General features: G+C 48.5%; 2 protein-coding genes across 2 annotated transcripts in view; both read left to right on the forward strand.

Moving 5' to 3' along the window:
- The window catches only part of FH (fumarate hydratase), a 7,047-nt gene extending 6,710 nt beyond the window's left edge, over window positions 1–337 (forward strand). The window contains exon 7 of the mRNA XM_061549638.1: window positions 311–337. Within this exon, the coding sequence (XP_061405622.1) occupies window positions 311–337 (27 nt within the window). The remainder of the gene's footprint in view (window positions 1–310) is intronic.
- LOC133341312 (F-box only protein 11-like) overlaps window positions 36–19,540 on the forward strand; it is a 31,487-nt gene continuing 11,982 nt past the window's right edge. The window contains exons 1-12 of the mRNA XM_061549830.1: window positions 36–505; window positions 7,720–7,910; window positions 8,968–9,049; window positions 11,132–11,273; window positions 12,939–13,068; window positions 14,495–14,578; window positions 15,663–15,795; window positions 16,296–16,402; window positions 17,016–17,127; window positions 17,693–17,799; window positions 18,488–18,625; window positions 19,226–19,443. Of these exons, the coding sequence (XP_061405814.1) occupies window positions 421–505; window positions 7,720–7,910; window positions 8,968–9,049; window positions 11,132–11,273; window positions 12,939–13,068; window positions 14,495–14,578; window positions 15,663–15,795; window positions 16,296–16,402; window positions 17,016–17,127; window positions 17,693–17,799; window positions 18,488–18,625; window positions 19,226–19,443 (1,529 nt within the window). The 5' untranslated portion in view covers window positions 36–420. The remainder of the gene's footprint in view (window positions 506–7,719; window positions 7,911–8,967; window positions 9,050–11,131; window positions 11,274–12,938; window positions 13,069–14,494; window positions 14,579–15,662; window positions 15,796–16,295; window positions 16,403–17,015; window positions 17,128–17,692; window positions 17,800–18,487; window positions 18,626–19,225; window positions 19,444–19,540) is intronic.

The following is a 19,540-nucleotide window of genomic DNA, read 5'->3' on the forward strand; positions in this document are numbered from 1 at the left end:
GAGGGAGGGGTTGGGGGGAAGGAGGATGGAGGGGCGGGGCACGGCCGTGCAGGAGGCGGAGTCACGGTCGCCGCGGCGAGCGACGACATCGACAACGAAGAGGAGGAGGCGGCGGAGGAGGAGGACGTCGTAGCGCTGCCGCTGAAAGCGCTGCTCGCCTGCTGCTGCTGCTGCCGCCACTACTGGCGGCGGTGGTGGTCGTCGCGGTGGAGAAGGCGACAGGCGACAGAGCAAGGGGACGGGCGGCAGCGGTTGTAGCTCGAGCATGGCGCTGTCGTAACGAACTAAAACGACGACGACAGGACGACAGCGGAGGGAGGAGAAGGAGGAGGACTGACAGACGGGAGGAGTCGGCGGCGGCGGAGGAGGAGGGGGAAGAGCAGCGAGAGGCCCAGGCGAGGCTCTCGGGGTCCCGGAGCCATGAGCTCGGGCAGGCTGGGCAGGCGAAGCCGGCGGATGTCGCGGCTTCGACCTCCGGCGGAGAGAGACGAAGTGGCTGGAGCCGGTAAGGCCCCTAGCCCCCCTCATCACGGCTTCTAATGTCATCATCTTGGCCACCATCGCCGATCGTTGTTGTTGTCGTGCCGGTGGCGATGAGAGCGGTAGGGGCCGCCGCTTTGTTGTGGTTCTTTGGTGTCCATTCGCCTTCCATTCCGACTCCCTCCTTCACCACCACCACTACCACCACCGACGTCTCCTTCTCTCTCTCTCTCGTCTCTCCTCTGTGCAGCGTTCTTCGTCGTTATTAACAACGCCAATAATGTGTCTAGATAACGATGACAATGGTGTGTGGGAAATAATAAAAATTGCGATGTAATTTGTATAGATGGGCGAACGATGTTCGCGGCGTTTCGTGTGGTGATGTACGTGAAGGATGATGATGGTGGTGGTGGTGGTAACGATACGTTTCTTTTACACGATATGTGCTTTGCTATGCGTAAGTTTTACCTCACAATTGTGATGGTTTATGTCTGGTAAGCATTGGTTACACACCACCACCACCCCCCAGTGTGACGAGGCCGTTCTGTTTGCTAGGGAAATGGCCATTGTCGGGTGCTGCTGGTGGTGGTTGTATGTTGTTAGTATGTTGTTAATATGTTGTTGTTTGTAGTTGTTTCTTTTGCCATCGGTGTCGAGGCCTGTGGCACAAGACTCGTCCCTCCCTCCCTCGCACATTCACGAATTGCGACGTCCCAAAAAATGTTTGGTTTGTTTGTTATCCACGAGGCTGATTCTCTTGTTAAATGTTATGCTTATCGGTTATCGCGCCGTGGTTGTTACAATTGTTTGATGGTGTACAGTGTAAAAAAAAGCCTGACAATAGCGTCAAAAGGTTGTTTTACTCGGGGATATGTGGGGGTGATGTGATGCTGTGTATGTGTAATGATGTCGTGTGGTGGTGATGTGTTGTGTGATGTGCGTGTTACTCTTTGCTGTAATGTCTGCGGTATGCTGTGGTTGTATGTGGTATGCAATGTGTGGTGATGGTGTGATGCGTGGTGTGTGATATGTAGCGTGGTATATGGTGTTCTGTGCTGTGATATCGTCTGTGTGTGTGCAAAAGTATGTGGTTTTGTGGTCTGTGACGAGGTCTGATGTGGTGATGATGTGTTGTGTGATGTTCTTTACTGTGATGTAGTCTGCGGTGTGCTATGATGTGGTGTGGTTGTATGCCTCGTGGGGTATGATTGGTGATGAGATGTTGCTATGTGGAGCGTTGTGTGATGTGCAGTCTGGTGTGTGTGTGTGGTATGCGATGTGTAGGGGTGTGCCTGGGATGAATTGTGTGTGGGGTGTATGGTATTCTGTGATATGATGTATGTAGTCTTTGGTATGCAGTGATGTGTTTTGTGTATTTGATGTTGTGGAGTAGTGTATGATGTGTTGCGTTAGTAATGTTAGTACTGTATGTTACGGTGTGGGATGTGTGGGGCGATGTATCATGTGTGGTATCGTTTGTGATGTATCTATGATGTTAGGTTATCTGAAGTGGTGTGATGTCCTTTGTTGCAATGTGTATAGTGTGATATTATGTATGAGATGTGGTGCGATATGCAATTGGTATGTTGTGTGGTGTCTGATGTGACGTATTGGTCTGTAATGTGCGATTTTGTGTGATGTGGTATCTGGAGTAATGCGAGGTGTCGTCTAATGTCATTTGGTATTGTGTTTGTGATGTCATGTTGTTTGATGCAATTTCGTTTTGATCTAACATGTGCTGTGATGGGGTATGATGTGATGTGATAGATACTATTTGATGTAGTACGACGTCGTGTGTGATGTGATCTGATTTGTGAAGTGGTGTGATATGATGTATAATGGTCATGTGTGATTTATCGATATTTTTTTTTATATCGCGTGTGATGTAGTGTACGCTGGTGATGTCGTGTATATAATATAGTGGATGTGATGTAGTATATTGTAGTGAACCATGTGGTGTATTGGTGATGTAGTGTACGTGATGTGCGCTGATGTAGTATGCCATGGGGTGTAGCAGTGATTTAGTAGCGTTATGTAGTGTGCCATGTGCTTGTAGCCGTGATGTTTCGCGGCCTGTTAAAGTACAATGTGTCGTGGCTTGATTCATCCTAATGTAATGCGCGTCCATTTTCACCACGGCGATGTGCCGGTGAAATGGCTCTGAGACACAGGGGCCTATGGGACCGCGGGGTCACGGAGGGGCCCATCTGTGGCTGGGGGTCAGGGTGGCGTGACGCCACCCCAGACAAGGCAGGCAGGGGAGAGAGAGGCGTGCACGGGGAGGGCCTTGTGTCCAACACTCAGGGACACGTGTAATGGACTGACAGACACACAGACGTATGTACATTTTGCCGACATTTATAGAAGCACACTGATGCATGGAGATGCGTGCAAACATACAGATATGTGTACAGGAGCAACCGCATCCAGCGCACAGACTCGCACGGACATGGATGTACAAGCGCACGAAGACGGATACAATTTATTTAGTGGCAGTGGTACACAAGCACAAATACAATTGTCGTAGAGTACTGACAGATACACAGACCTGTGTACATACGCTGACTTATAATGCTTTGCAAGACGCAAACGTTGTACAAGGGCCTTTTTACACAGATGCACATAATATGCAGGTACACCTTAAAGACACATGCAGTACCAACATACAATGGCATATGTACACACAGATGTGTAGAAGCACATGGATGTGTAACGACACGCATAGGCACACCAACCATGCTTTTACAGGCACACTTGGACATGGACAGACATATGCAGGCACATATAGACACATGCAGGAATGATAGATATTTGTGCTGATGTATGAAGACCCACAGATAAAGATTTGTAGAACTTAGACACGTACAGCTGCTACACAGACATGCACTTACAGATGCACTTAGACAGATAGAGATGCACAGGCATACAGGAGATACACAGAGAGTGGTTACACAGACAGGCCATACATCTGTTGATGTATGTACTGTATTTATAGATGCACACTGAAGCATACAGACTTGCGCAGACACACAGGCATGCATGTACAGTGGATATCTGTACACGTGGATATCTCCACAGAGACAAATATATAGATGCCCACGCACCCCCATACAAAGATGCACAGACATACCGATGTTAACATACCGCCATACAGACATACACGAGACAGCTTCAGACATGCTTATACAGTTTCCCACAGATTTGCAGACATACAGCCTCATACAAGGACAAAGATCCCCTGCATAGCCTAAACCGGCTGTTTGGGCAAGTGCTGTTAGCAAGCAGCCTAAGAAGGCCGGCACGGCATACCACACGAGGGGGTGGTGTGGCCACGCCCGACCGCCTTTGTCTCCCCAGTGTCAATGTTTACACATCACACTAGGTACTTATTTGAGGCTGAGTTGACCTAGGGGAGGCCCAGGACCAGTTTAGATAATCATCAATGGTGTTGGCTGTGAGTGGGAATCGAACTCGGGTTGCCGGGATCGTAGCACAGCGAGTTAACCATTACACCACCACTCCCCACATTACATACATGCACAGATAGATACATGCACCTCATTACATACAGATGTCCACACATACATATGCAGATGCGCACATACATGTACACGCACCACGCTTGACCGTGTGTATTCGCATTGTATATAAACAAAACTGTGCCTTTTGGAACCTGATTGAATGTTACTGAACCAAGCCATACACGAGTCACTTTGCATATTAACAAGGCTAACCCTATTGAATGTGATAGCCGGATAACTAAGCATGCTGCTGTATTGTAATAAGCTTGGCCTCTGTCTTGACCTCCAACATGCAGTGCTTTAGCAAAGATCGGTCCCCTGTTTTTGTAGAGTACATCTGTTTTTTTTTAACATGATACATCCAGTGCGGCGTTAGTAGGTGTGTAGGCCAGGGCTGCTCAAACTCCAGTCTCGCATGCTGTCACTGCCAACCTTTCTCTGTGTCTGCCAATCTTCATTCAAATTAAGCCAGTCCACATGGCATGCGTTGGGTAATTAGTAAGTATGTAAATGTGTCAAGGGAGGTGACCGACCCCCCCCCCCGCCCGCCCCACCTTCGTTATAATAACATGGTAATGCCCATCATTTATACACGAAAGCCTCACTGAGACATAAAATATATTCAGGAGGGTCCTGCATTACGATGTTTGGCCAATTCCATTAATTCGTTTTTGGTGTGTGGGAGGGAACAAGTGCTCCGAGTACACCATGCCGGTGTATGGTACAGTATATCACTCGAAGCTCCAACAATGCACACATAGATTCAACGATCCATTGTTGTACTGCCACCTTCTGACCACTTCATAGCCCAATATCTGGTATGTCTCGGCACTCTGCAGTCCAGGCTCTGACGAGACTCGATCCTCAACTTCTGATATCTGACTTGAGATCAGACACGTTCAGGGTAATTTGGTTGCCAGCAGAGTAACAATACATAAATGTAGTTTAGTAATCGGGGAAAGTCTCAAGTCAGCCTTGATACTTTTTGCATGAGGTTCTTGCAGTGGGATGTTTGGCCATTTCCATTTTAAGTCGATTTCACTACCCCCTGCGCCATCCCTTCCACAGACCACCACACGCCTGTTCCCTCCCCCCACCATGAAAATAACGCATCTTGTATTGGACGTTTCCGCGCGTACATAAAGCAGCGTGTGCAGAAAGGAGGTGTTCCATTCATTAGCTGTCCTGACATGGGCGGTGTGATGCATTACCACCGCCAAATTGTACATTGCATGCCATTTTATTGAGATGGCAGGGAAGCGTTATTTTAGTTTGGTTATTTTTAAAATACAAACATTTTTTGTTAACGCGCTCTCGGAATGATGCCACGAGATAATCCATTCAAGGTTTTTCTTTTCGTTACAAAGTAGAGAGGGCACACTTCCACATGTGCTCTGCAGTGACATTGTTGCATGTTAGTCAAACTTATGTTGAATTTTAAAAGCTGAAATTTTAAGTGTAAAACTAAACTTAACATTATACATTTTTTCTGTGCAGTTATTGGTGACTGGGGCTGAAACCCATCAACTTGCTACACCTGAGAACCCAGTTTAATCGTGTGTGGCTGACCCAGGATCTCATAAGTGCGCTGGCTCGGTACTCCAATCTCTGATCGTCACAACCACCTCGCTTAATGTTATTTTTTTGTGCACACACAAATGTCAGACTATGACACTCATGTACAATGTACGTCCGGATTTGCAATGGCTGCGCATGAACTGGTTTTTGAAAGCATAATGAAATCAATTGTGTGTTATTGATGACTTGGTTTTGGTCGCTTCGTTGACGGCAGTTTCGCTGCCCTTCTGCAGAGGCACAGAATTCTCGTCCTCCGGGAGCTGACTGCCGCTAAACGTTTTTATTTGGATGTCGCAGATGTTGAAGTCATGCAACTTTAATAGTCACTGGGCCCTCTTGAACTTCTAGCCGTTATCTGAGCAGTCTGCATGCCAAGTCGGGTGCCGTGAGGGCTGCAGTTAATTTTTTTTTCTATCCTGGGTGCGCTCGCATGGGGTATCTTATGAACACGTGCCAAATAAGTTTGAAAACGTTAATGCAGTATCTCTGTCCTGTTGCCTATCTCTGTTGGGAAGGGGGGGGGGTGATAACGCCCATAAAGATAGTCAAATTCAAGTGATACTTTAGTATGAATAATTATCGCTGATTAAATATTTCCGAAGACAAACGCGTGACCAGAAAAGCATTACAGAATCCATATGTCCGATTTTTCTTGGTTGTGTTTTTGCACTGCCTTCATTAATTTTTATTGTGTCCAACACTTCGATATCCACTTGGTATATTATTTTGCGGAAGATGTAACTGGGACAACAAGAGACTAAAATTGTGGTTGCGCACATGATTGTGCACGAGTGACATCACCGTAACGTCTCTCCTGTATTATTTTAAATAACATCGGCGAAGTGGTGTCAGCGGAGTACACTATAGTGGCGTGCCTAACCATAGTTTTAAGGTCTTTTTTTACATTAAACAATTCTTCAAACATATTTAAGATGGCCCGGGACACAGCTTCGGTATGAATCTACAGGAGGAGAACTTTGAATGCTGGTTATGACGGCAGCTGGGCTGTGTCTACCCCTGACGGAGGACTGAAAGACTGACCTGGTCATAACGGGACTGAAGCCGGTCATGTATATTTTTTATTTGTGTTATCCACAGGCATTGTCTGGGACCACCAACTGCTTTTTTCCAGAGCGCTTGGAGACATTACAGAAATAAAGCCGTCCCTAATTTTTATCCAGATTGCACGATTGGCATCATGTCCTGAAACAAGGAATACGTTTGGACCTGTAGCAGAAGTGTGGCCGTGTTAGAAAACCTCCACCCCGCACAAGCGGAACTCGCAGACTTACTTTTGAGATCTCAAGTGACCTCTGTCCACAAAACAGGGGGCAGCACTTTGCCACCTGCCCTGCCACAAACAGTTTCTGTTCATTGCATGACAATGCAACCGATATATTGATGTCTGAGAGCTGGAATTTATCCAAGTAAAAGTGCTGTCGATCAACTCCTTACACTTGAGAATTCAGTTTAATCACACGTGGCTGACTGCCTATTGTCGAACCCAGGATTTCAGTCAACTCAGCCCTCTGACCCTATCGGCCACCTCTCCCTAAAAAACATTTAATGATCAAGATTGGAGAAAATTTTTCATGGGTTGCATCTTCCTTTCAACCATTGTTTCTCAAGCCCGGTCCTTGCGACCCCCCATGGTACAGAATTCCATTCATGCTGTTGACTCCCTGCCCCTGTTCAGCTCCAGGCCCAAGACCTTTTCTCCCTCTGCCTATAACTGACTGCCTCTCTATATAAAATAACTATGCCCATTGTTTCTGTCGAGCATCTTGAGATGCAGTCATAATGAGATCCTATGTAAATCCAAATTACATTATGTAGGTTTCTTTGGACTTATGCATAATTACATAGACACTGAGAGACTGACCAGAGATCCATAGACTCGCCAAAGAGCCATAGATTTCCCAGAGATCCACAGTCTTGCACAGAGCGCCACCACTGGCTGCTATTTTGTTTTACAGTTTTGAGATGCGCAGTCCCATTTAGATGCTGTACAAATCGACAAGGGTATTGTGTTGATGAACAAGAACTGCATCACGCGGGTACGCATTCGAGACAAACGTGTATCGTGTTTGCGATGAACGTGAATCATGTGCACGTGCGTGCGTGTGTGTGTGTGCGACAGATGATGGCGCTCGGATCCAGGCTCCGGATCCGGCACCCGGTCCTGGGCAGGCGCCGGCGCCCGGCCCGGCCGTGGTGCAGCCACGTGCGGCGGACGTCCCGGCTGCGCCGGGTGTGCGCAGCCCCTACCAGCTGCGCCGGAAGCCACAGACGTGCAAGCGGCAAATCGCACCGACAGCAAACCCGGCTGAGGTGAGCGCCGCCTCCGCCCGCTCGCCCTCTCGCTCGGCCACACGTGACCCCCGCTCGCTCAACTGATCACCTACTCACTCAGATGCTCGCCCGCCCACTCAGATGCTCGCCCGCTTGCCCGCTCACTCACCCACTCACTCGCTCACAAGCTCGCTCACATAGGAGCTCGCTCGCCCTGTTAATCTACTCACTTGCACGCTCACCCACTCACCCACTCGCTCACACTCTGATCCGCTCGCTTGTTCACAAACTCGCTCACTCACCCACTCGGCAACCTACTCATCTATCTACTCAACCGATTCACGCTTGAACTATCTATCCATTGCACCAAAGATATTACAGCTCAGCTGTTATGGCTTGATGCAAGATAACAATTATAAGACTAATAGAGCATCTCCTCTAATTCGGATTTCATCGAACAGCTATTTTGGAGTTGCATCCATCGGCTGAGTGTCCTGTGCTATCTGACATGAGGTTGAAGTGACATTAGGAAGGAAGAAGACTTTTCAATCATGGGTTTGTAATTATGGCTCGAGGGATGTCACTTCCTTCAGACAAAATGACCCTAAATGTGCTCTATTTCATTAGATACCAGAAGCTTAGTGGGGTTAAGTCTGGCTAGGTTCGTACTTGGATGGAAAACCGCCTGGAAATACCAGGAGTTGCCTTGGGCGGCAAGGTGGCCTGGAGATGACAATTCATCAATGAATTCTTCAAGTGATCTGTATGGAGCTTTTAGTGTCACCCCCTTGCATTCCAATTGGATTTTCTGGTTACTCCCACATGAAGCCAAACATCCCGATACAGGACCCTCCTGAACCAATAAGCGTATTGAGACTCAGTGATTATACATTTTAGTACACTATCATTGCTATGTCATCTATTGATTTCTATAATTTGTTCCACCTGACCCTGAATAAAAAATATATGTATAATTGAAAAAAGCTGAAAAATTTCATGTCGGACAGCCAAGAACACAGCATGGTGGGGTGGGAGATCTTCACCCAGCAGTAGATTGATTAACTGATCCGTGGCCGTTGATGATGTCTTTTTGTAGGTGATGTCGTCGACCAGCACCGAGAGCTCCAGCCACCGTGCAAAGCGCACCCGCATGTCGAACCGAACCCAGGAGCCGCCACGTGAGTACCCTTCCTCACCTCCTCGCAACTCCACCGAGCCTCTTTGCGATTCGTTGTCCTGTGTGGTGGAACGCCCGACTCGGATCGTTGAAAGACATGGTGAGAGCAAGAGGGTCCGATAGAGATCGAGGAGAGAGAGCGAGAGAGACGGGGAATGTCTTGAGTGAGACAGAGGCAGCAAGAGAGATGGAGCAATAGGGAGAGAGAGGCGTAGAAAGGGCGAGGGTGTGTAACAGTGCAATGCAGTGGTGCACTAACTATTCGTGTACAATGTACAGTTAGCGTACAGTGTAAAATACACAGTCTTCTTCACAGTGGATATTACCAATCGCATGATATCATTCGAGAAATAGTTTTCATGCGAAATGTTCCAGTTAACCACTTGAAATAAAAATGTACTGTTAAATATAGAGAAAATTGATTGTTTCTCGTTTCAAAATTGGCATCTCTAGCTCTCACTTTGTCTATGTTTCTAGAGGAACATATGTAGTACCTGCTGCGATGTGTGAACATTGTCACTGGGGAGACAAAGACGACCAGGTGTGGTGTTGGCCACACCTTGCCCTCGTGCGCCGTGCCGGCCTTCATGGTTGCTACTCGCTAACAGCACTTGCCCCAAACAGCCTGTTTATGCCTATACGGGGGATCTTTGTCTATAGTTAGAAATATCTCTATCTGAGTCTCGGCAAGCATGACCGTCTCTCACCTTGTGGACTTGACTGACTGCGGAGTCCTGAAGCTCTGCACAATGTTTCACCGAGTCACTGTCGGGACCACGGCTAACATGCCCTCTAGCGTAATAGGTTATAACTGTGGCCTTGGCTGGGGATTGTGGCTTTCTTTACTTTTAACACCACAGCTACAAAACATATCACTTCCCACCACCCCACAGGTTTTAACTGGTAAGTGTGTTCTTTTGTGGGGGGGGGGGGGAGGGGTATAATTCCAGAAAAGCACATGTTTTGGAGTTGATTTTCAGTTTCTGTTCAAGAAAATGTCACGGTTGAAACCAGTTCCTGATTCCGGTTCCCGGTTCCATTCGACTCCTCTGCATGCGGTGTACAACGAGAGCTAACCATGTACATGGGTGTCACGGTGCCACCTGCTTTGCTGTGAACCACCTCCGGTTAGCACGGCTGGCTACGTCCAGTGCGAAAGAAGTTCAACGTACATAGCATACAACACTTACCACTCAAATTTTTCAATAGCGTAAAGTTAGGCTACAATATATAATTGTGGTACAACGTACTATTAGCACACTGTACAATTTGGGTGCAATGTTTTTTAGTAATGTTTTATTACGGTTCCTGAGCACAGGTCCATCACGCCAAGCGGTTAGCAACATACCGCGTGGCACTGTTAAAGTTGTAAAAATAAGAGTGTAACATATTTTCTTTAAGTGAGCAGTAGTTATACAAGTGCTTGGGAAAATAGACAATTGGAGGAGGTTGGTGGGGAATTCCCAAGTGGGAGCAGTGTGATGGAAGAAGCATAAAGAGATGTGAGGGCACCCGCAGTGCAATTCGCATACCATTTAGTGTGCAGTCAGTCCTTGTAGATTTGAAGTTTTCGTGACTTCAAGGATCCATACTCTTTGGTTCTTTCGGTAAAGTCACTTTACCAAAAGAACCAAAGAGTATAGTCAGTCCTTGGTTAACGCGGGAGATGCGTTCCTGAAAAGTGCCGCGTAAAGCGAAAACTATTCCCCCACAAAAAATGTCACTATGAAGTCTGCCGAGATACGATATACTACAACACACACACGGTAAGATGGCGGGACAAATAACTTGGGGTATGCCTCCGCGTTACCGTATCATTCCACGTAATGTATTCCACCGCTCGGCCGTGCAGCTCAAGAAAGTAGTTTGTCATCGACCGCTCAGAAACCGCGTTGTAACTGTGCGCATTGTGCGCAAAGGGTTCCCGTGTGGAAGAACCGCGTTTTCGAGAAAACTTTGTTTTGTGAAGAACACACGTTGAGCAAGGACTTACCGTGAAATTAGCGTGCAGTGGACAGAGATCTTATGGCGCTACCTGCTTGGTGTTCCGCCCCCCTCCCCTCTCCGCCCCTGCCCCCCGCAGCCCCAGCCGAACGATACCTGCAGGAGAAGCTCCCGGACGAGGTGGTGCTCAAGGTGTTCTCGTACCTGCTGGAGCAGGACTTATGCCGCGTGGCTTGCGTTTGCAAGCGCTTTAACACACTCGCCAACGACCCCCTGCTGTGGTGAGCACGAGCCGCGTGGGGAGTGGGTGGGGGGGGGCGCGCGCCTGTCCGCAATGACTGCGTGTCGAAAGTAGCGTCGACTTTCATGCCGGCGGTAACTCGCGTGGAATCGTGCTTGCGAGAAATCGATTGTTTACGACTTTAAGCAGTTGTTAAGATGCGTTGCGTTGATGTATGACGCTTGCAATGTACGATCGAGGCGGCATAAATGAGAACATAAACGAGACGAGGCAGATAAATTAGTCATATTGCATGCATTTTGTAAGGCTTTATAGTGCGTTCAGCCTAGAAATACTTGATTCGTGATAGATAGCAGTTGTGCTTTTGGCAGACGTGCAGGAACCAGGACTTCCATAGGCCGCAAAAACATAAATTGGCACGTGAAATGTATCGTGCCGCTCATTACAGATAGACGCCCGATCAGGTTTAATGCTTCACCGTTAGTTGGAAGGCATTAAAAAGAATCGATTGTTCAATCTCGCCATCATACCAAATCATTACAACTCACCGAATCGCCGGGGAGTGTGAATCGTGTCTCTTGGCAACCGTATTAGGTTTTTTTCATCTCCTGGTGGAGGGGATTCAGGGGATGATTACAAGCCTACAAACGAAAATCAAGAGCAGACCAAACCAATTAGTGGTAGCATTCATTATTACATTTATAACGTGCACAAATTGAACTTCAAAGGACATTCAGAGGTGTGGGTTAAGACATGTATAACAAAAACACATAAACAGAACAGAGCCTCTTTCACATGTCCATTGTGCGAGGTGGTAGTACAGTGGTGGTAGAACCCTGGGCTGTCACAGTTCGACTCGGCCACAAATGAGTACCTGGTGCGATGTGTAAACTTCGCCACTTGGGAGACAAAGGTGGCTGGGCGTGTTGCTGGCCACCCATCCCCAGAGGTCGCAACCGGGTACCCGATACCCGTACCCTACCCGATACCCGGCTACTCGTACCTGGCCGGGTACGGGTAGCCGTTTGCGACTGGTGCGGCTGGGTACGGGTACGGGTAGACCGTGAGTCACTGGTGAGTAACCGTTTGTCACTCATTTCGGGTAGGGTACAGGTACAGGGTAGGGAACGGGTACCCGTACCCGGCTGGGTACGGGTACCCATTTGCGACCCTGGTGCGGCCGGGTACGGGTAAGGAATCAAAACCCGTTTGCGACCTCTGCCCATCCCCTTCTTTACCGTACCAGCCTTCACAGGTGCTCCCTAACAGCACTCGCCCCAACAGTCTGTTAAGTCAAATTAACCGCCACCTTCGAAAAAGCGCCGCAGCCAGACTTGTCATGTTGCACCTGAACCTAAAAAATATATATTTTATATTATACCAGGTAAGGCCAACTGAGCTATTCAGCTCTTTTTCAGACGTGACCTGGTTATCACAAATGATAGCTCAACGAAGTAGCTTATCTAGTGGACATTTATAGCAGCTTAATACTCTAAATGCACGTTTCTAAATGTGGAGGGAAAAACCCGAGGCCCCGGAGAAAAATCTACACGACCACGGGAAGAACATGCGAACTCCAAATATATAACAGCAGGCGTCAGGGTCGGGATCGAACCCACAACCTCCTGTGTACCAGGCGAGGAAGTTAACATCTCGCCACCGTGGCGCCCATTTCGCCTGAACGTGTTTCGCCCGACGGGAGCAGGAAGCTACTGTACACGGACCTCTTTGAGTACACAAGGCCCATGCTGCACCCAGAGCCGCGCAAGTTCTTCCAGGTGAACGTGGAGGACTGCGAGAATGCCAACCCGTGGAAGGAGAGCTTCAGCCAACTGGTGAGTGCCCGCAGGTTGCCCTGGCGTCCGTCGCTTGGAGCTGCGTCAGCGGGTGGGCGGGGGGGGTGTGGACGATTTTTCCAATCGCGGTTCACAGTGATCGTGACATGTTGATACGCTGCCGTGATGCAACAGTGATAATGATGATTAAGTAATAATTCTATTTTGAGCATTTTCCTCACCGTTTAATACCTAACAGTTCGTCTTCCTATTTTCGGCACAATTAAAATGTCACCGTCTGTCATTATACAAAGTGGTGGCACACATTTGAATCGGCTGTCCAGAACCATTCTCAATGCCCCCTACCTTCTGAACTCTTTTGCCTGTCACCTGCTTTGCCCTCTTTTTTACACAAGTATGTACGTATGTTGAACTTCTTTCGCACCGTACGTAGCCAACCGTGCGAATTGGAGGTGCGGAGGAAGGACGACAAACTTAAACACATTTGGGTCCTGAGGTCCCAAATGCCTAGCGGCTAGAAACGAACCACACTATTGAAGGCGTTATAGATTGTGACCACTCTTAGGTATCGGGATGATGGACATGAAAAATGTTGCTATGAGGGTGATAATAATGTCAATTGTTACCATTGTTTTTGTCATTACCGTTGATTTTGAATTACTTTCAGAACATTTGGCATCTTTTGTCATAAATGTCATCGTCAGCATCATCATCATCGCATCCACCATCACCAGCAGAAGAGACAACATCACCATTCGCATTATCATAACCAGGAGCATCAACATCTTCAGCGTCATCATCATTGTCATCATCACCAGCAGTGGCAGTGTCATTATTATCCTCATGATTGTGATCATCATCATATTTACAATGAGCAAAATGCTTAGTAAGTGAAATTGGCCAAACTTTGCAAGCAGGACCCTCCAGGAAAACTAAGTCACATTGTTATCATGATTATATTATTATTATCATGATTGGGGCCCGCCCCTGCAGGCTGCACACTAGAATATGGTAATACATCAAAGGGGACAAATACTTGAACCAAATACATTTGTCACAATTGAATTATGAATGCAGTGATCTTTTATGATTTTGCTGCTATCCTCGCCGGAGTAGGGATTTTAGCGTTGGTATTGGTGACGTGTCTTTGGCACTCGGAATATCGGGTTAAGGCGGACTGCGCGGTCCAGGTAAAAGGACGCCAGAGTCAATTATTTATTGATTAAATAAAAATTCAAGCGTTTTTCAGGGAAAACTACAGAGTTGCACCGAGTGAAGGTCACTGGTGGAGAACGGATCTCCTCTGTCACGTGATTTCCAGAACGCCGCTATTGGTTATGCCTACAAATGTTTGGAATGAAGAGCAAATGGAGGACATGGCCTAGACTTTACCCACCGAGTCTCAAGGGTCTCATGGCACCAGAAGGTGCTCTAATTGCCCGTCTGTTGTGTCGTTGCGTTTCAGTACAAAGGGGTTCACATCAAACCGGGCTACGCGGAACACTTCTACAACAACCCGGCAAGGTTCAAAGGTCGAGCGAACATTCTGGTGAGCGAATGGAATCCTGCCTCTTGAGCCACCATGGTGCTTTTCTCAAACTACCACTCGCCAAACACGTAAATTTACCACCAATATGCTGTGAATCGTATTTCACAGATTTACAATCTCAAAGACCCAGACTAAAGGCACAGGTGTGCACCGCCGTCTCGGTGTGTATCCTCGATAAACTCTTGTTGATGAAAGCTGCTATTAGAGGATGATGGAATGAACTTTAGAAGTATTTCCAATGTTATCCTCCACGGCCATTTCACTGACAGGGTGGTGCACTTCTCTCTGGGACAGTTTCGATTTGAAATTTCTCATGCATGTATGTTGAACTTTTTTCGCACCGTACGTAGCCAACCGCACTAATCAGGGGTGGAGCAGTCGAACAGTCACTGCATTGTGCTATGAGTCAGGGGATGTCAATTCAATTTCCCACCGCTGGCTAAACATTTATGGCCCCTGCAGCCAATACTAAGACAATTTTCATCACTTTGTAAAAAAAAAAAAGAATGGAAATCTTGAGTCGGCGTCTATTTCATATGAAGTGATTGAAAATCGTATTATATAGGTGTGGTTATATTGCTTTAAATTTCTTAAGTTTGGTATTCCAAAAGCCCTCCAACCTGTTCTGGCTGAAACACAGTGGGGTGAAAAAAACAAAAATGGAAAGAAATTTTTTTTCAGCCATGTTGCAACCTGCTGGATTTGACGAAGGCTTGCGGTTCCTTTCGGGCTGCTAACTGCATGCGTTCACGTGTATGTCCGTGTGTCCTTGTGTTTGTGTGGGGAGCGGGAGGGTAGCGGTTAGCATGCTACGAACCCGGCGCAACCGAGTTCGATTCCCGCTCACCGCCAACACCAGTGACGATTATTTGAACCGGTCCTGGGCCTCCCCTAGGTCGACTCGGCTTTAAATGAGTACCTGGTGCGGTGTGTAAACGTCACCATGAGGGAGAAAAATGCGGTCGGGCATGGTGCTGTCCACCCACCTCCTCGTGCCGGCCTTCATAGGTGTTCACGAACAGCACTTGCCCCACCAGTCTGTTAAAGGCTATTCGGGGAATCTTTGTATGTCCGTGTCGCCCAGTACTATGACACAATCGAGGACGCCCTGGGCGGGGTACAGGAGGGCCACTTCGACGGCCTCATCTTCGTCCACGCCGGCGTGTACTCCGACGAGTGGATCTACGTCGAGACGCCTGTCGCCATGATCGGAGCCGGTGGGTTCACACGGGCAGAGGGCAACCCAGGGGTCACGGCGGGATGGTGGCGATCGGTAGGAATACTACAGGTCACTGATTAAAGTCGTTCCTTGATGTGGCTCGGAGTGCTGATCTAGTGACGCTGAGATCTTGGGTTTTGTTATCGTTAAATTTTAACACGTGCGTTGTTCCGTCATCCGCAGCACCTGGACTGTACTTTTTGGGTCTCACGTCTACGCTCATCACCTTAACCAATCCACACCGACCACCGTTGCTCAGTATGATAGAAAATCTCCCACGGCCAATCCGCTGCAGGGGAGGCCTTCAGTACTGTATCAACAAAAGGGGCTGTACTTTGTTCAATTACATTGGATAGCGTGGGACACAAGAACACAGATAAAATCGGTTGGCGTGTTTGGCGTCATATGTTCTTCACCGACGACTTTTTAACGAAGTTGTAATGGTGGAGACATTTTTCCTTGCTTTGTTTGAATGTTTGCGGTTGTCTAACCCCACAGCCCCGGGCAAGGTGGCGGACAAAGTGATCATTGAGAACACTCGAGACTCCACGTTCGTGTTCATGGAGGGCTCCGACGACGCCTACGTTGGGTTCATGACCATCAAGGTTGGCGCCGGTGGCCGGGCGGCTTGTCGTCATCGTCGCTTAATATTTATACCGCGCCTCTCGTGCGGTACATCATGATGCGCGCGCCACGTCTAGGAGAGCCCCCGGTGGCAGCCGTGAGGGCACAAGGTCAATGCAGCACTGGCCTGCGATTGGGCATTATTCTTGCAAGTAGGGGGCGATGTTAGTTAGTGACTTTACCCACTTAGCTAGTTGGAGAGCAGTTTTCGAATTTTGTGGAAATTTGAACCGTGATTCTGGCACACGTGTAGACTACTTTTTCGAATAATGTCACAGGAGTTTGAACGTCCGCTGTGAAGCATATGCCTACCAGCAGTTGATTGTTGACGGAGGGCTGTAAATTGCAATACATTTTCTTCCCTGTTACTGTTAATTACTTTCTGGTTATGATTTAATCCATCATTTTTTCGACTTCCCTGGCTGCTGGTGAAACTTAAGAAAATCAAAACAGTCCAGAGTTTGCTCATTAAACGAATACCGATGGAAAGCATCGGTTCAGACGGCCCCTTAGGCTTATGCACTAAGAGAGGATATCGTTACATCTACTATTATCATGAACTTTATGCCTTCGTCTTGCCACTTGATGCCGCAGTTCAACCCGGACGATCGCTCCGGAAATCACCACAACGCGCACCACTGCCTCGAGATCACGGTCAACTGCTGTCCAGTGATCGACCGCTCCATTATCCGCAGCACCTGCACAGGTGAGCCCCATACACTCCGCAGGCTGCCAGCAAGCCTGGCCCAGGTGTGCAAGTGGCAGGGGTTCGGGTTCTGTCATCGCTAGTTTTTGGTGGAGCTTGCGGTGGGGATTGTAGGTGCTGCTGGTGGTTTGGGTGGGGTGTGGTTAGTGGCAATGGGTGGTGGTGGTGGTTGGGTGGGTAATGGGTGGTTATGGTGGTGGTTGGCTGGATTTTGGTTAGGGGTGGGATGCTGGGATGGTTGGTCTGAGCCTGCCGTGTCTTTTTTCCCGTTGTTTTTTTGAGACTTCCCTCAGATTTTCCTGGGGCTGGGATTCTCCGTTGAATGTCTGTGTCTACGTGTGCACAAGTCACTCTGGCCCTGCCACGGTCGTGCCCCTTTGCCGCTGATCTTGGTTGTCTTTCTGTTGTCTTTTTCTTCCCCTCGATGTGTTTTTTATATTGCCAGGGTATTCATGATGTGCGCTTTGAGACGTGACATTTTGGCGATTTAACGAATGCGAATCCTTATCGTTAAACCGTGCCCTGTCGTGCGCGTTTGTGCCGCGTTTCCCCATGGCCGGGACAGTGGGCTCGGCCGTGTGCGTGAGTGGACACGGGGCCTGCCCCTCGCTCAAGTACTGCAATATCAGTGACTGTGAGAACGTGGGCCTCTACATCACCGACCACGCGCAGGTACGTGGCCGCCGTAAACTCCCGTCGCGCCTCATGAACCGCGCGACCCAAAACTCTGAAAATTTGCGAAGGCCGCATGGCAGACACATCGTCGGTTACAATTGTGTATGTATGTTGAACTTCTTTGGCACCATGTTCGGAGGAAGGACAACAAACTAAAGACAAAAAGCATTTCGAGAGAAATTCGTTTTCAATCTAGATTTACAAATGCACAGCTCCAGTGGCTTCCTAATATTGGAAGGAAGAGCGTTCCAGACGGCAGCAGAAATGCACCTGAAAGCGCGCGATGCTGTGACCGTCTTTTGTCGATGATTAGCCGAACAAAGTTTGGAACAAGATGCAGTGAGTCATCGTTTAACGCGGTCAATGCGTTCCTTGAAAGTGCCGCATTAAGCGAATAACATCTGAAGCGAAAAAAATTACCTGGAAATTATGGAACGATAAAGTTTGGCAAGATACATTGTTCCAGATGTCCGCAGAAGCGCATTTGAAAGCACGCGATATAGTGACCATATTTGTTTTACAATGTACTGAGCTGACTGAGAGAGTGCTGAACAATGCGCAACGATGACGTTTGTGGCCTTGCCTGGCCGAGAAGAACACGTACAGCCAACTCCCAGCATGCCCCCACTCACTGAGGTGTAACTGGAGCACCAGCTAACACCAAACGGCTTGGCGTTTGTGACAGGGGACCTATGAGGACAACGAAATTTCCAACAATGCGCTGGCCGGGATTTGGGTTAAGAACCACGCGAACCCCATCATCAGACGAAATCACATCCACCACGGACGCGACGTGGGCGTCTTCACATTCGACCACGGCATGGTGAGTGCGCGCGGGCAGAGGTGTGCGCTCGTAAATGCACGCATGTGTGCGTGTGTGAGCAAAGGTGGCCGGGCGTGGTGCTGGCCACCCACCTCATCGTGTGCCATGCTGGCCTTCACTCGCTAACAGCACTTGCTCCTACAGTCTGTTAAGGCTATAAGGGTGATCTTTTGTGTGAGCAGAGTACCTGGTGGCTAAAAGGTAGAAAGTTTGCACAGTGGGGAGCACAGTTGGTGCATCTGCCAGTCATCATCTCAGTCAACTCATGGCACCTGAGTTTGTTCCGTGACCGGCTACCTGTAGGCCGTTGACACTTCACGTGGCCTCAAAGTGCACCTAGCATGACACAAGCGCCATGGTGACGTCACCGCCACTTAGTGGCGAACGACGCTTGTTGTTGAGAATGTACAGTTTTCCACTGTCAATCCACAGCTCCAAAGTTTTCCTCCCTGTTCTCTACCCTTGTCCTCCCAATCCATTATCTCCCCCTTAACTCTTCTTCTCTTCCACTTGGCTCCATTTCCATTCTCTTTCCTTTCCATCCCTCTCCTTACTCTTGCCTCCACTTCACATTGCTTACAAATTCATGCTCGCCTCCAGGGATATTTTGAGAGCTGCAATATCCACCGGAACCGAATCGCCGGCTTCGAGGTGAAGGCCTACGCCAACCCGACGGTGGTGCGCTGCGAGATCCACCACGGGCAGACGGGCGGCATCTACGTGCACGAGAAGGGCCGTGGCCAGTTCATCGACAACAAGATCTACAGCAACAACTTCGCCGGCGTCTGGGTCACCTCGCAGAGCGACCCCACCATCCGGTCAGCCACGCATGACACGCAGAGAAACGCACGTACAACAAAGATAACATATTTTTGTGGCAAGTGCTGTTAGCGAGCAACTATGAAGGCTCGCACA

The sequence above is a fragment of the Lethenteron reissneri genome, chromosome 11 (assembly GCF_015708825.2).
Source record: "Lethenteron reissneri isolate LAM-NWPU_2019-01 chromosome 11, ASM1570882v1, whole genome shotgun sequence".
Classification (NCBI taxonomy): Eukaryota; Metazoa; Chordata; class Hyperoartia; order Petromyzontiformes; family Petromyzontidae; genus Lethenteron; species Lethenteron reissneri.